Source organism: Balaenoptera acutorostrata, chromosome 12, assembly GCF_949987535.1.
Source record: "Balaenoptera acutorostrata chromosome 12, mBalAcu1.1, whole genome shotgun sequence".
NCBI classification, from domain to species: Eukaryota; Metazoa; Chordata; class Mammalia; order Artiodactyla; family Balaenopteridae; genus Balaenoptera; species Balaenoptera acutorostrata.
Genome location: NC_080075.1, coordinates 54,790,564 through 54,808,104, shown reverse-complemented (window position 1 = coordinate 54,808,104; position 17,541 = coordinate 54,790,564). Strand labels below are relative to the sequence as shown.

The window sequence follows — 17,541 nt, the reverse complement described above, 5'->3', positions numbered from 1 at the left end:
TATTGTCTCTTCTATTGTCTCATATGCTAGCCCTTCTGCTTGAAATGCTATTCTCTTCTTCGATGGCCTGGCAAACCTCAAGGGTCAGCTCCTCTAAGTCCTCCTAGGCCTAATCCCTCATACCCCAAAGGACCCTGTTCCTCTCTTTATTGCAGGACTCATTGTGACAAATCATGTCTCCCCTAATTTTAAACATATCCAGAACACAGGTTTTTGTCTTCTCAGCCCTTTGAACACAGGAAGAATTGAATATTTGTTAAGTTTTCCTTTTATAAATAAAACCAGAGGATGGACTACATAAGTGGTTTTCAAAAACTAATGTGCATACAGATACCAGGAAATAATGTTAAAATAAAGATTCTGATTGAGATTCTAGGGCAGGGCCTAACCTTCCGCATCTCTAACAAGCTCTCACAGGTGATTCTGTGGGTGACTTTTTGAGTAGCAAGACACAGGAGGACGCCATTAAATTTCTCTTGAAATACTGGGATTCTGAATTCATTTAACACAGCCTTAAAAATAGCAGGAAAAATGGGGAGGGGAGGAGCCAGGCACCAGGTTTGAAATCAAAAACTGAAATAGTAAGACCAAGAGACAAGTAAAAAGCAAAACTTTCACAAAACTGATACAGCCAGTCCGTCACTGCGCCTCATTTCATTTTCTTATTTTGGCTCAGCCTGTAAAACTGGCTCAGCAGACTAGGGACTGGTACCCTAGAGACTGAATATGATGAAAGGTACAGAGAAGTCCAGAAACCCATGCAAGGTGTGAAATATAAGGAAACACCTAGATGAGAAAATAGTTTTGGGTATCGCAAAAATAGAAACAGCATGGGTAAATGACTTCAAGGACTTTACCAATAAAACAGACTAAATATGTAGAATAAACAAAGTGTCCCCTTAAGAAAACACTGTCTTGCATAATATCACTGAGAAAAGTTTAAGATTTATTTTCAGGTTATCATTACAGCAGTTTTAAAGGGAGGAACCATTTCTCTTTGCAAATACGAGACTACGCTTCTTAGAGATCAACAGTGCCTCTGCTACACATCAGATTTTTAATAAAAATTCTAGGTAAAATACTTCATATTCTACATATTCCAGGATCACTTTTAACTGCAACAGTGATAGTTTAGGTTAGAATCATCTGAAAGCAAACATGCTACAGACAGTATTTGGAAAAAGAATCATCAATTACCATGATGCTGCTAATATAAAACAGGTAATACGGGTACGATGTGAAGATAAGGTTTTAAAATTATAGTCCTGATTTGAGTAAGATTATTTAATGCTTACTGTGTGATTTTCATGAAGATTACAAGAATATAAAATCAGTAACATGACACACGAAAGTACCCCAAAAACGTGTTTTTCCCTTCCACCTTGTTATCAACTTTACTTCAAACTATTGGAACTGGAAAAGCACCAACATTAACTTTGCCCAATTCCCTCATTTTACAAGGATCATAACTGATTTAACAGCATAGATTGAACACTTAATGCAAATACCAGGAACTATGCTAAGTGCTTTACCTAACATTATTATAAAAACAAAGTTAGAAACCAGCTGGGTAAATTACACCCATTCTACAGGTAAGATAACCGAGGCTCAGGTAATACTGACCTCTTCAAAGTTATACAGAGCAATGATCTGAATACTGTTGCAATAAAACTCCGACGCCCATGTTTAATATTCAAGATTATTGTGCCTCAACAGCTAGACACATGAATCTTCTCCCACCTTTGACTAAACTCTTACATCTAATGAAGCTCTTCCTACTTAGTACTGCCTGCCTAACATGTAATAATACCCTGTTAGGATGATCAATTCCTGTTAACTTCCTTCATCCTACCTAAAACATACTTAATTCTTTTCCTTCACTGACCATCAAGTTCTCCGTTTTCCTGTAGAACTAATAATAGTGATATTAAAATAGTCAAAGATGCACAGTAAACAAATTGCGCCCCTGGGAAATTAAAAACCTTGTGGCTGTAATAATCAAGTAACTATTATACTTAAATGTTTTAATCTTGGCTCTGCTTTGCTATGCAATCTTTCCTTAAGTATTTAAAAGGTAGTTAGAAAAACAGAAACCCTGATAACCACCTTTTGAGTAGTTTATAGAGAAAGCAATAGTTTAGAAGCAAGCAAATACTAAAACAAGGTTTAGTTACTGTCAATCCACTACTAAAGATACCTTATTTGTAAAGTATGTTGCAGATAGGCAGGCACAACTGAAAATTCTGTTTTCTGGTAGGAGAATTAAAAAGCACTGAGTAAAACATTAAAAAATAGAGGCAAAACATAATGACCCACCCCCCCATTTGGATTTTTTGTGTTTTTAAACACATTTAAAAAAATCACTGCATGGCTAAAGTCTATATGGATAAACAAATGCCAAAGTTGAAAAATATATTAAAAAGGTAGGCAGCAACACTGAACACCTACCTTATGCCAGTCCCCATGCTAGGTACACTTACAAAATGTTTCTTAATCTTTCACTTAAACCTTTTGAAGGAAGTATTATAATTTAAAAACCAAACAGTTCTAAAGTAGTCAAAAAAATTACTTATCTAAACTTAAATTATACCAAGTAGAAACCACCTCCCCACTTGATTCTCAAAATTATTTAACTTCAAGTTAATTAAATGACTCAGATTCAGAGCAACAGTTGGGTAAATTGTAATTTTTTTTATTGGAAAACAAATATACAACTTGGAATGGATTTGAGGCAAATTGTGCCATAAGCAGATTTTCTTTAAGTGGCTAAAACAAAGTTTAAAAAGCAAGTAACAATAAAAGAAAATGTTTCTGGTACAGTACCAGCAGTACAAAAAAATAGTGTACGAGTACCTGGATAAAACACCCGTTTTGCAATAGTGCAACTTTTAAGTACATATTGTTGACTGTCCATAGTCCACGCAGAGTTACAACTCCACACTTCAACAACAACATGCTGACAGTTCCTAAAGAAAACTACTTAAAAAAAAGGCATAACCCAGATGTTCCCTCATTTGACCAACTCCATCTAAGTTTAGATGTGCAGAAGGGCTTATTAGATATATCCAGAGTAAGCCACATGCAACATGTTATTTGATCAATTTTTCTAAAATAAGGTTTCAGGACAATGACAGTAAGATAAGGGAAGAAAACATGGAGGAATGAAGTCCTAATTACTATACATGCATATTTTTTTTGACAATAGGGGGAAACCTTTTACAGATAAGTTACAAACAAAGAAAAGGCAAATAAACAATTTTGTACAAGAAATTTAACACATTCTGTACAATGTCTTCACTTTGCTGTCATCATTTGTACAAACTCTGAAAAAGAAGTACATAAAAATGTTAAGTCAATGGCAAAAGTCTGACAAAACCAATCACATTTACTCAATCACTGAGCAGTCTCCATTCCCCTTTCTTTCCTCAAAATTATCATAAAGTACAGAGGAAAGCTAGTTTACTGCCAAGGCTGGACCTTCATAAACCAAAATTATTTATGATTATTAATATATAAACCAAATTAATGCTTTAGATAAGCTATTACAAATAAAAAGCATTCTTGCTTAGTTCAATATCATATATCATACTTCTGAACTGAAGCATGTACAATTTTAGACTTAAAGCTAATTAGAGGGAAGGAGAATCCAATGAAAGAAAGTCACCTTAATTTTGAGGATCTTTTTTTTTTTTTTAAAGGAATTCCTTTATTTTTATTATTTATTTATTTATTTATTTAATTTTGGCTGTGTTGGGTCTTCGTTTCTGTGCAAGGGCTTTCTCTAGTTGCGGCAAGCGGGGGCCACTCTTCATCGCGGTGCGCGGGCCTCTCACTATCGCGGCCTCTCTTGTTGCGGAGCACAAGCTCCAGATGCGCAGGCTCAGTAGTTGTGGCTCACGGGCCCAGTTGCTCCTTGGCATGTGGGATCTTCCCAGACCAGGGCTCGAACCCATGTCCCCTGCATTAGCAGGCAGATTCTCAACCACTGCGCCACCAGGGAAGCCCAATTTTGAGGATCTTGAAATAAGTTTGAAGAAGCTTTTCACACTGTTCCACAATTGTTAACAAAAATTGTTTTATCATAGTTTGGAGTGCAGTGCTTCTCAAACTTTAATGTGCATTATGAAATCACCCAGGAATCTTATTAAAATGTAGATTCTAAGTAAAGGGGTAGGATCTGATAATAAATAGTTCTAAAAAGTTCTCAGGTGACAATGATGTTGCCTAATCTGTACACAACACTCTGAATAGCAAAAGGTTGGTAAATATCAGTAACTGTTTCAGCATCTCCATTTCTGGGCGGTGGGGGGGGGGGGGGAGTCACTAATTTTGACCTATCAGATACCTAACAAGAACCTCTACCTTAAAGTCAAAGCACAGAATAAGGCAGTGACAGTGAAAGACTTACCTTCATAGTTTACTTGACCATCACCATCAATATCTGCTTCCCTGATCATTTCATCAACCTCTTCATCTGTTAACTTCTCTCCAAGGTTTGTCATCACATGGCGGAGCTCTGCTGCACTAATATAGCCATTACCATCCTACAAAAAAATTTAGTAAAATGTCTAAGCAAAATTATAGACGTAACGAGTTAGAAGTTTATTAAACTTCACATTAGGGAGCAAAATATACTTTAGTAATCTATACAAACTAAAGAGAGTTTACAAATAGCTGACCTATATATTAAATGTCACTGAGAGTCAAGCAGGATATCCTATATTGAAATCACAATTTCTTGGTTCCAAAGTCAAGTGATGCCTTTCGCCACAAAACTAATGCAATATATATGTTATTAGGAAACCTCCATCTACACTGAATTCTTAAAAAGCTTTTGCTTGATATTAAAGTATGTTGGTAAATCATCAGAAAAACAAGTCTTCACAGATTAAGAGGTCCTGGTATCTTTTTATCCTCAAATTAAAATTGAACAAATCCAGTCTTTGGATACTTACCTTATCAAACACACGGAATGCTTCTCTAATTTCTTCTTCACTGTCTGTGTCTTTCATTTTTCTTGCCATCATTGTCAGAAATTCCGGGAAGTCAATTGTGCCATTACCTGAAATGGTTTGTTTAGTTGAAACATTACAACAGAACTTAAATGCCACTTCTTCAACTCCCCCTTCCCAAACCCTAAAACTAAAAGACTTACCATCAGCATCCACCTCATTAATCATGTCCTGTAACTCTGCTTCTGTGGGATTCTGCCCAAGAGACCTCATTACAGTTCCTAACTCCTTTGTTGTTATAGTTCCATCACCATCCTTGTCAAATAGTGAAAAAGCTTCTTTGAATTCTGTTTGAAAGAGAGACCACAATCCAAATGTACAGGTTAACAATAAAAAAGTAACCTCCTAAATGAAATGTTATTAATCAACCGTCAAAGCAAACATATATATAGAGACAGGACCTGAAATGGGATTTTGATTCCTGAAGGATTAGGGGGGGGAAACCTTGTGGTATTTCAAACATTTTTAGCTAATCATATGCTCATATATTGATCTACCTGAGCGTTTTTTCATCTAAAATCTTACAGGGAACTCCAAAATCTAGTCCAGATAAAAGTCAAATTATTGTTGAAAGAGGAAAACACTCAAAGCCCCTGATGACTGCCTTCTCTATTTTCTGTTGAAGCTGCTCTGTGGAATACAATTCAAAATTACAGATCTAACCTACACTCAGAATAGAAAAGGAAAACTACTGTTACCAAATACATACTTCTATATAGCAACTGTACTACTTACAGTAATACCCAAAGTTAAAATTAAGTCTATTTAATCACCTACTAAATTAAAAACAAAAAACTTTAAACTTCAGAACAACCTGCAATAGGCTAGCTTCCTTTTCTGGAAGACAGAAGGGACTATCACCAAATAATCTATAATGATGTTAACAATGGGATGATCAAGATATGAATGGCCAGTTTTAACTAAGTGCTGTATCACTGAAAACAAAATTTAGACCCTTTCTTCAGAATATAAAATCCCAAGCTTATAATAGAGATATATTATTGCCTAAAATCTTTTAGATCTTCTTGTGAAATTATGTTGCTTTCAATTCACCACTAGATTACATGGAAAGCTACTGGAGCAACAGTCCAGAATACCTGAATACAGAGAAACTAAATCAGAGATTTAATTTGGTAGTGCAAGGGCATATAAATGAGCTAGTTAACAAAGCTAGCAAAGATATTAGGCCCAGTCAGCAAGCAAACACAGAAGCATACAGCACAGAAACTAAAAGCGGACTTTGGAACTCAACTGCCTGGGCTAAAAAATTCCAGCTCTGCTACTTACTAGTAATGTAAATAACCTTGGGCAGATTTTCTGCCTCAGCTTTCTCATGTGTGTTAAGTGGGGATAACTGTACCTACTTCCTAAATTTAAGAATTAGTATAGGTAAAGCACTTAGAACTATGCCTGGCAAATAACTACTTAATAAATGTCAAGAAAAAGATGGTCTCATTTTCCTGCAGCATCCACAACTACACTGGAAAACTCTCAAACTTCTCTTGGCTTTCACAACAGTAATTTACCTTCTACCTCCTACTGCCTTGCTCTATTTGGGTCTTACAAGGGTCTTGCTCCTATTTGTCTCTTACATATAGATGTGACCAATTTTCTTATCCTTTTTTCTCTCCTTGGCCACTTCATCTATGCCCACCAATAATGAAGACTTCACATCTTTAGTCCACTCATCTCTCTCAACATAATATTTTTATTTCTCACTCCTACAGGACATCTTCCCTGGCTGACCTCAAGGAAGACAATGAAAATCAATTCTATACTCCTCAGCAACCCTAGGAATGCAAACAAAAACCACCTTAATTCTTTTTCCCTGAAACCTGTCAAGGCCTGCTGAATTCTGCTATTTAAATACTGCCTGATTCTTTGCTCATCTCTACATCCAACATTTTGGCTAATGACCCTATCATCTTTTATCTGGACTATCACAATAGCCTCCAAATGGATTCTTTATTTAAAATTATCCACACAACTACCCGAGTCCTATTACCTTTTTGGATTATCACATTATTTTCTTCTGCTTTGATTCTTTTAATTGCTTAGCTTTAGACCAGGTATCACTGACTAGTTATAGTTTGCTACACTCAGTAAGTAGTAAGTGCCACTTACTACTTACTGAGTGCTAAACATTCCACTCCATTTAAATATTACTTGTCTTCAGAGGAACTCACCTGATATCAGAAGCTTAGTACCAAACTACTGACTGATCTTATGAAAATATGCAGTACTAACCTAGACCAACCCAATGACAAAAATAAATCAGAGTCCTACAAACAGCAGAATTTGATGAAAACATTTCCATTTTACACTCAGGTTTTTTAAAAAAACAGGATGTACAAATACTGTCTAGAAATATATAAACTATTAGGTTTGGAACACAGTAGCATCTATCACCTAATAACTTAGGCTCCAAGAAAATTAAAGTACTTAGAGATTTGTATTTATTTACATTACATTCTCTGCTATAATACAGTTATCGTTTGATACCACCATTATGTACAAAAATTCCCAGTATAACTAGCCATAATCATTTTACTAAACGATTTAACTTAAACGACAAATTCTGAAAGATGCATGCTATAAGTTTATGTATGTGTGTTCTAAATTTCAAGAAGTTTAAACATCTAATAACTCTTAAAATATTTGCTGGAATAAGTGAAAAGCAGAAAATAAAACCATTTCTATGCTGTAACTAGTGTTTACTTCATGCATACAAAAAGGAATAAAAATACTTTGAAGGTCAAGGTTTATTCCAAATCTCTATTTGTATTTTTACACTAAAGAGGCAGAAACACCTGCAAAAACTTAAAATAAGAATAAACTGAAAAGTACAATTTTATTCCACCTGCTTCTATAGCTCACCACCTGTGCTTCAGAACAGTTTAATCTTAATATATAGAAGCATATCATTCTAAACAGTATTTCCCAGGAATGAGCTGAATATAAACCTAGGAGTCAAAACCTCAATATACGATAAGAAAACAACAGGTCCTGAATGTCACAGAACAGCTATCTTCAACATAATTGATGGAACCTCCCAAAATTCATTCTAGTTATACCCAAGTTGAAACTTTCAGAAATCATAATATTACTTGTTTTATTTGTTCATTAGCAACCCCAGGATACCTTTCTAAATATTTTTACATAAATTTATAATTCTATTAAAACAGGTCATCATGAAACAATCACAAGAAAAATCAAATGCCTGTTTATCAATTTCTATTTATTTATAAAATTCTGAACTTATTAATCCTTTAAAGGCCATGTACCAGACCTTTATTGTTGAGTAAGATTAGTACCTTTTTATCAAATAAGTTTTATCCCTACACTGAACTTTAAAAGTTTAATGGTTTAGGCATAAATTTCTTTAAAGAAAAAAAATTATTTTACATTTTTTCTTTAAATATTAAATACCAACAAATAATGACATCATGGCAGAGTCATCAACAAAACTAACTTGTTAGTGATGTCACACTAGACTGTTCTGGATTGCTCTTTAAGACCAGGGTAACGTAAACAACTCTAGAAACTTCACCTAAACAATAAGCATACTTTTTTCTAGACTAAGTTATTTGTTAGAGGAATTTCAAACCTGAAGTAGTAATGATTATCAGATGAAGATAAAAAGTACCTTAGTATACTCAACCTTGCATTATATGTATGAAGCTTGTTAGCACAAGTAGAACTAAGACTCTAAGATATTACTGGTTACCAGCAATTACAATTTACCAGATTAAAAAAATTTTTTGCCTTCACCTCAAAGGTAGACATTGAGAGGGACTTTGGGAGGAGACAGAATAATTCTTAGGAATAGGGTAGGTACTGTTCTAGAACATACATGTGTGGCACACCTCTTTGAAAATTTATCTATTCAAGAAATATTTATTCAAAGTTTAAGGGAATTTAGTAAAACTGTAAATGGCAAAAAAAAAAAAAAAAGAAATATTTATTCAGTCCTTACTGTGTGGGAGGTACTGGGGATACAGAGGAAATAAAAAGGTCCGTGATTTCACAGGATTTTTATTTTAATAGCATAAAAGCTTTGGCTCCTCTACCTAAAAGGTTCACTAAAACCTAGGGTCCAAGAACAGCTTTATTAAAAGCCTAGGAAAAGGCAGAGTATGGAAAGAACCTAAAATAGATTTTCCTACCACTCTCACTAGAAATTTAATTGTATGATAGGAACCAATGAAAAGACAGAATTTATCTTAAAGACAATGTTCCATGAACTACAAGTATTCTTTACAAAAATGCAATCAGCCAGAGGACTGAGCCTCTTATATTTAACAGACACAAACTACTTTTTAAAAGAGTTGCATGTGTGTTTGGGAGAGGAGTAATGAGCATCAACTATGTGACTGGCACCTTGAGTAATACATTTTCTATCCTGAAGTGAACACGCTGCGCCATGCAGAACTACCTGACTGGGACTACGGAGAAATGAAAGGCAAAGACAGGTGTATTAGAGAAGGTAAGAACTTAAGAGTGGAAATAATACCCCAAGTCATTTCCTCAAGACATTATATAGAAAACTACTCCAGAATAATTTACATTTCATCAATACACTTATAAATGAAGAAAGAAATTATTTCCAAAGCTGTGCTTGACTACTTCAACACACCCTATACATGCAAATTTACCAACCCTAAAAAGCAAATTCCCAGTTTAAGTCAAATGCACAGTAAGAAATAAAAATAAAACCTGCTTAAATTGGTCCTTAATGCTAATAGGTTTCTACTTTACACAGTCCTAGCAAATACTATTTTGTGATGAGTATTTGAGATTAATGATTTCTGGCTCCACCAAATTTGGGTATGAGGGGTGGAGCTTACTTTAAATGGGCTACATAGCTCAGTTCCAACTGGGTTTCTTAGTTGACTCTAGCATTTAAAAAAAAAAATAAAAAAGCTTTAGTGATTTTGAGCTCTTGAAATTCCTTGCCTACCAGGAAAACTATGGCAATCAAAACTGCTTGATGCTTTTGTTAATAAGTCTATAAATCAAAGTCAAGGAATAGAGTTTGAAAAGCATTTCAACACTGCAACCAAAAAGCAAAACACCATTTATTAAGTTTCCCCAACATTTTGATGTTAACTAGCCATCTCAAAGTAGTAGAATAAAATCAAAAGTACTAATGGTTCGGCGTATTGACAACATCTCATCAAGTTTTATGTAGCAATTTCACATACTTCCATAGCAAACCAAAGGATACAAAACTCACAACTGATTTCAACAGCTATCACTGCTTTTGAAGATAAAATTCAAATTACTACATCTGTAAAGTAGAATGCTAACTTTTGGATCTAAGTTTTTCACTAGAGAAATGGTTATTCCCTGAATGACCATATATGCAATTCTAAGGTTAAAATATTAGCTACTTTAAACCAGGGTAAATTCAACATTCATTTTCTGATTTTACATTTCTAGTTACCTATTAACTATTATTTGGCCTCTTTTCCTATGGAGACTGATATGACGCTGAAGTGTTAAAACCTGCCCAGAATTCATGTTTTACAGCAAGATAATCTTTAAGAAAAACAAAGACCACCCCTACCAGGCTCAAAAGTATATCCACATAACCTAAAAACATGTCTTTAATTACATTTAGCCCCACACATCTTTCATAGTCAAGTTTACTTTCTCACTTGCCAGAGTAGGTTCAATTACTGTATTACACTCATTTGTTACCATCTACTACACAGATCAAAGTTAATTCTGTCATACAAGTACCTTATTTTGAGAACAGCGAATCAATTTATAATAAAATCCAATGGGTATAATCTAGCAAAGTTATTTCTCACCTGCAATCTGCTCTTCAGTCAGCTGGTCAGCCTACAAAGAGATCAAAGAAATAGTTAAGTGGCTTGAGAGTATGTAGTTTAACACTTACAGAAACAAGTTTAAAAACATTCAAGGTGGGACTTCCCTGGCGGTGCAGTGGTTAAGAATCCACCTGCCAATGCAGGGGACAAGGGTTCGACCCCTGGTCCAGGAAGATCCCACATGCTGTGGAGCAACTAAGCCCGTGTGCCACAACTATTGAGCCCACGTGCTGCAACTACTAAAGCCCGCGTGCCTATAGCCCGTGCTCCACAACAAGCTGCCACAATGAGAAGCACGCGCAGCGCAACGAAGAGTAGCCTGTGCTCGCCACAACTAGAGAATGCCCGCATGCAGCAACGAAGACCCAACCCAGCCATAAATAAATAAATAAAAAATTAAAACAAAAAAAACATTCAAGGTTCACCCTGTTCCATAAACTTTACTTAGTTCAACATTCCTTAGTACCAAACACAGGTGGGCAGAAAATGCACACATCTTATCTTCAAAGCTAAGCTAACTCGCCCCCAAGTTTAAGATACGAAAATATTTCAGAATACGTTTGAAAGTCTAATTTTACACAAATTTGTAAAAAGCAAATCTAGCATACTAGAAAGTTTAATTGGAATTGGTATTCTTCTAAAGCAAGGATAGATCCAATAGAAATGTTTCCTTTTTCAAAATTAAGATATCTAAACTTAAGCTCACCTCCTCAGGTAAATACAAACCATTAATACCAGAAATCTCCATTGAATCAAAAATAATGAACAAGGACTACATTTAAAATTCCCCTGTAAGTGGCTAAATACTTCACTTGGACATATATGTGATTTTCAAAACTTCAACAACAACAAAAAAATTACTAAGCAAAACTATCAAAAAGACAAAAATCCAAGCTGTCCTGGTTGGAGCAACATGAAAGGTACCAGTTTTTACTCCTCCTCACCTGCCATGCAACTGCAGAGAATCCAGGATTCTGAATATTTGAAGTACATTACTTACAAAATGTTAAGTCCAGCTACTTATTTTCTCTTTATGTTTGAAATTCCAAAGTGAGCATAAGATTTGTGATGTTTTTAGCAAATGGAGTAAAGTTACTTGTTTTTACTTAAAAAAACACACATTCAGGCACCTGCTGTATGTTGTTTTTATTCAATCTTCACAACAACCCTTAATGGTATTAATAATATCATTAATACCCTATCTCACAGATGGGGAGAGAGGCTCAGGTTAAATTTCAGCGAGCGCGAGTACAAAACTACTAACTAGTAGAGTCAGAATTAAACACTAAGGTGTCAGACATATCCAATACCTTCAATTTTAAATTCAGAGCACACCATAATATTATAAAGACATTTGCAAAATAACAAGCCTCCTTGTTCTTCATGTGGCCTTCACCCTTGGACATTTCATTGCTTATTGGTACATATATCCAGAGGCACTGACAAGAAATAGCCTCCTATCTAATATTCCTACCTACAGAAGTCAAGTGTACTATGATTAATCCATTCACTTATTGGTATGAGAAGAAGAATAAACCCTGCCTGGTTTCCTTCATTTTAAATGAACACACCCCTGGAAAGGATAAAACCTTAATATAGGATAGCATCACATTTTTTTCTCTAGGAGACAGCATGAGAACATTTGAGAAGAAACCAGAAGAGGAGAAGTTTCTTTCCCTGATAAACAGTTTTGATTTGACCTTGATGCAAACTCAACTCGTTGCTTTAGAAAAAAGAAAAGAAAAAAAGCCAATAGTCTAGTAACTTAAAATTGAAGAGCCAATAATTAAGCTCAAATGCAGAAGTTTATAAAATAAAAATTATCTACTTTTATCCTTACAAATCCCAATCCTCCAAGTATTTGGTATAAAATGAGTCGATTGTTTTCTCTAGGGATAAGATTTAAAACCCAGTAAATCCACTGAGTTAATTTTTACTTTGTTAGAGACTATAGATGATTTACTTCTAGTCTCATTCCATTCTGCTAGACGTCTATCATTTTTGAAAGAAGGGCAACATGGCATGGTGGAAGAAAAAAACATGGTGCTTTGAGTCATCGCTGGGCTAGTATCCCAGCTCTGCCACTCAATAGCTGTGACCTTGGACATGTTACTCAACCTCTCATTGTCAACTTCACCTGTGACACAGAATAGTAATACCTACCTTGCAGTGTTATTGTGCACAGTAAGTGAGAAGCTATGTAAAGGGCTAGCCCAAAGAGTTCAGTGATAACTATTTTATATAAATTAATTAACCAAAGAACCTACAATGTAATGTTAAACACCAACCTGACTAGTTCAACTTCCACACAGAAGGGAGACAGGTGGGGCATTATCAAGCCCTTTACAGCGAACTCACCACATTCCATGTTAACTTCAAGATGAGAAAATCTACTTCCACAAACTGAAACCACAAGTTGCAAGCCCAGGGACAGATGTGGCAGGACACATCAGTTTAGGACTAGTTAAACCAAATGTGTGGAAGACACTGCAGCATGTGCGAAAGCTGAAGGAATGACTGCTATGTGCAGAAACAACAGGGATTTTTCTCTCGACAAGTTGTGCGGGAAGAGATTTTGAGAAGACTCATTTGTACGAAAGCTGAGAAGGCCTCAGGAAGAAAACTTTAAAATTAACCAATTTTGCTCGAAAAGTCAAAATTTTAATGGCCCCACACCATCCTGTCTGCGATCTCAGTAAAGATCACAAATGAGCTTCAAGGAATAAACAGGACACTAAGTCACATAGCCTGAAAGTGCTAGATATTGCTTGCAATGTTTCAGGAAACTTAAAGACAATTTTTTTGTATTTACTACTAACCCAGAGTTCAAGGTTTTAAAATAACCTTTATCAGCAACATTCAGATTAAAGCCTACTAAAAGCAAAAACACAAAGCTCCCTAGCACTGTAATTTGTAAGCCTTTTCCAATGAAATACAAATAAATTTGGTTCTTATTTCTGTCTATGGAGAGAGTCATTTTCTTGGTAGAAGAACTAAAAGAATTATACTTTTGGGAAAACTCAAGCTCATCAAAATGTGTGTTTGTCTCAGTAAATAACTCACTAGAGAGATGACTAGCTCTTACTCCTTTGTTTCTACAAATATTGATGTAATTCTTCCTATTGCTCTTGTCAACTCTAGAGAAAGCTCCCAGGCACCAGTACACTCTCAGGTTCCACCTCAGACCTACTGGACTAGAATCTGCATTTTGGAGAAATGCAGGTGATTTGTCAACACTGATAAAAACACTACTAATCTAGACTACATGTGTGACCTTAAGGAAATTACATACCTATTAAACATTTCCAAAATGGCATTCAAAAGTAGGTATGGATACCCTTGGAGCATATCTAGTGAAAGGTGGTATAAAAATAATCCAAAATTCATCTGAGTAAGTGTATCAGTCCATAGGCTTGAAATGAAACAAACTTCCACCCTTCATTGATTCCTGTTTACTCCAAGTGCTACTTAGATACAACAAAGGCTTCATAAGTAAAAATTTTTCTACCATTTCAGAAATCAGGGTATTTGTTTTATCTATATCAAAAGCAATCTCTAAATTATTTCAGTAGAGTTTAAGATACCTTTCATTCTGATAGAACAGCACTTATACGGCATCTTGGTCCAAAAGAGAAAACGCTAGAAGATATTACTTCTTAAAAATTACCTTCACTAAAGGCCTAATTTGACCATTCTAGCTGAATCTAGAACTTTCTATATTTTAATAGAGCCTTGGTGAATTTCTTCAGTCTAGTAGAAACAGATCTTTTTGCTGTTCGATGGGATATTTATTTAGACTGAAGTGACCAAATTTTCTACCTCTTCACATCTTTTACTTATCACCCCAGCCTCAAGTCTTCTTAATGCAATCAATCTCCCTTCAATGAGCATGCATCGACTATATGTAAACCCAAGAGCCATGTGAGCAAACTTATTCCACTTCCACATCAAATACATGTTCATTCTCTGACTTTACAGAGTCCTAATTTTAAATCATCAGGTCTTATAATTATAAAATTACCTGAGGACAATTCCCAAATTAGTTAACAATGACTGTCAATTTAACTAACTGAAACCCCCCCAAACATCAATGATGTGAACAGTAACTACAAAAGCCTACCCTTGGCAAAGGACCCCGAAGGGTAGATACAAACTCTATGCCTCACCAAGAAACTCCATTTGAGCTCTTGATTCAATTATCAGACTGATCAGGAAGAAACCTTACCTTTCATATGAGAAATTAAAAAAAAAAAATTTACCCCACAATTTTGAATCTTAATTACATGCCTATAGTGTACACCCTGTTTCACCTAAAAGTAAACTCAACCAGCACATTCAAATTTAGAATTTAGAATATCAAGATGGAAGAGTACATCAAACAAATGCGAACTCCTCTCCCCACGCCCATACATGCTGGAGGTTTCAGTTGGCAAGGATTCCCAACTCCTGTTTAAGATGTCACCTTGCCTCCCGGACACACCCATCTCCCGTAACCACTTGGCAGAAGAAACGACAAAATAAGTATTGCAAATTACCGCCCTCATTAGTTTTTTTTATTATTATTAAACAGGAAAGAACTGGAGTTCCGGTCTCTAGTGACAGGAACATGCTTTTAAAAATTCCCTGTCCCCCTTCTTTCACGACGGTCTTTGACAGCCATTACTGTACAAATGAACTAAACTGCACGTTAAGATATCTGGCACTTTCTCTACGGAAATACCAGTTATTTTCAAGGGGGTTGGAGCGGGGCAACACTGTGTGTGGTAGTGGTTCTTTTAACATTACGGCGTGCACGTGAGCACTCAAGAGGAGGACTGTGGCCCTTCTCAAAGGCATCCTTCCATTTGTTACAGGAGAGTAAGACCGACTTTCACAACAGAACGACAGTCACCCCGGAGCTGGCTTTCGGTAGGTGAACAGGAAATGCCTTTCAGACCCCCCAGCTGGAGCCTCTGGCTTTCTCTAACGAGGTGAATAGTGGGAGGCTGCGCCTGACTTCAGATATACAGCCATTTCCTTCAACGACAAAACCACTTCAAAAAAATTTTTTTATTTTAAATGTCCAGCCTGGGAGGTGGAATTAGGTCTCAAGGCGCAGAGGGAGCAAAAAGATCAGGAATCACCGAGCTTCCTTCGCGCCGCCAGAGGGGGATGGGAACCGGCCGAGGCTGCCCTCCCCAACCTATGCCGGAACGGCCGGCCACGCAGTGCCGCGGGCCGCCCAGACCTCCGCAGTCCTGCAGGTGCCAGCGCAGCAGCTGAGGCGCGAGCCTAGCCGGGCGGGCGGCGGCCCCAGCCCCGCGCCCGCCCCGCCCCGCCCCGCCCCCGGCCGCTCCCAGCGCCGCGCGGGCTCGGCCCACACAGCGCGCCCGCCCCTCGCCCCCTCCCGGCCCGACCCGCGGGGCTGCGGGCTGACGGCCTCGCGCGCTCCCGCCCGCCCCCTCGGCGCAAGGCGGCCGCGCGCGGACAAAAGCGCTTCCTGGCGTCCGCACCAACCGTCCGTTGGGCTTTTGAATCCGGCCCCGGGCTGACCTTTCGAGATGCCCGACCCAAAGCTTCTGCGCTCCTGCTCCCCCCCGCCCTTCCACTCTCGCCTCCCCCGGGGGCCGACCTGCCCCCCGCCCGGGCTCCATCCTCATCCAGCCCCTGAGGAGCTCCGCAGCGCCGGGGGCGGTGCGCCCGGCCCCCAGTACACTAGGGGACACCTCCCTGAGGAGAATGGGGGGGTGGGGAAGCACCTGCGACACAACGGCCGCGGGCGCCCCCAGCCTCATGTGCGCCATCCCCCTGGCGAAAACCACTCCTGGAGAGTGTGAGGGTGGCAAGTTCCCTTTCTTTCGTCAATTCGCTTCAGCTTCTTCCCCCCACAGGCCGAGCGCCGGCAGCTTAGCGACGCACTCACCATGCTGCAAGCGCTACCGGTCTCCGGGACTCGACTACACAACCACTCAGCTCGCTCTCTCCACTCGGACTAATTCTCCTCCTCCGCCCCCAGCGCCTCATAAACACCTCCCTCCGCCAGATCCCTCCGCCGCACGCCAGATAACGGAACATCACAAACGAGTCCCGGCCAACCCCCTCCACTCCAACTTCTCTCGAGACCCTTTTATCCACAGTTGTGTGGTCGACGATACAAGAGCTAAAGGGAGGGGGGCGAACGGATGGCGTAAGTGGGTTTCGCTTCCCAGCGAGCCGTTGAAGGGCCGGTGGAGTGGCGCCTGAGAGGCGCTACTTTGCGGCGCGGAAGAGCATCGTGGTAGCGACGCGTAACGCGACCATCGTTGAACCGGCCTCTGATTGGCTGGTTCGTACCTGCAATGCGTCACTGGGCTCGCTGCCACCGCCGCCGGGACGCGGTGTGGTTTCTGCCGTTGGTGCCGTTGCTGCCCTGGCCGCACTGTCTTGGCAACTGCGCCAGGCGGCGGAGTCGCTTGCTTTGCGCTTGGCTGGAGAGTCTTCCTCCTCCACCCATCCTTTCTCTCCACAGTCGTACGCACATTTTCCCGCCCCTGGTATAGGGGTCTACGAAAACGCCGACTAAGAATGAAGCTGAAAGACCCAGTGAAACCCCTACCCCGCGCTCTTTTTCTCAGCTTCGGTTATTGGCCTCGTGGCGGCCACACGCTTACCATTTTACTCCCTCACAAAATCCGAATATCTGAGTAAGGGCGAACGCACCTGCTCAGCTGACT

General features: G+C 38.5%; 2 protein-coding genes across 2 annotated transcripts in view; both read right to left on the bottom strand.

Moving 5' to 3' along the window:
• STPG4 (sperm-tail PG-rich repeat containing 4) overlaps positions 1 to 2,465 on the bottom strand; it is a 42,767-nt gene extending 40,302 nt beyond the window's left edge. The window contains 1 exon segment of the mRNA XM_007198620.3: positions 2,449 to 2,465. Coding sequence (XP_007198682.2) covers positions 2,449 to 2,465 — 17 coding nt within the window.
• A 206-nt stretch (positions 2,466 to 2,671) lies between these two features.
• On the bottom strand, positions 2,672 to 16,867 carry CALM2 (calmodulin 2). The gene is made up of 6 exons (XM_007190055.2): positions 16,752 to 16,867; positions 10,829 to 10,859; positions 5,156 to 5,299; positions 4,956 to 5,062; positions 4,409 to 4,544; positions 2,672 to 3,323 (listed from the first exon to the last, which is right to left on the bottom strand). The coding sequence occupies exons 1-6, from the start codon at positions 16,752 to 16,754 to the stop codon at positions 3,295 to 3,297; spliced, it is 450 nt and encodes a 149-aa protein (XP_007190117.1). The 5' UTR covers positions 16,755 to 16,867; the 3' UTR covers positions 2,672 to 3,294.
• Positions 16,868 to 17,541: the final 674 nt, after the last annotated feature.

Bases quoted from the DNA above. Each gene is read 5' to 3' on its own strand.
- CALM2 (XM_007190055.2), bottom strand. The intron at 5,300-10,828 runs GTGAGAAATAAC...TCTTTCAAACAG, and splicing joins GACTGAAGAGCAGATTGCAG to AATTCAAAGAAGCTTTTTCA. The intron at 4,545-4,955 runs GTAAGTATCCAA...ATTTTTTTGTAG, and splicing joins CATTCCGTGTGTTTGATAAG to GATGGTAATGGCTATATTAG.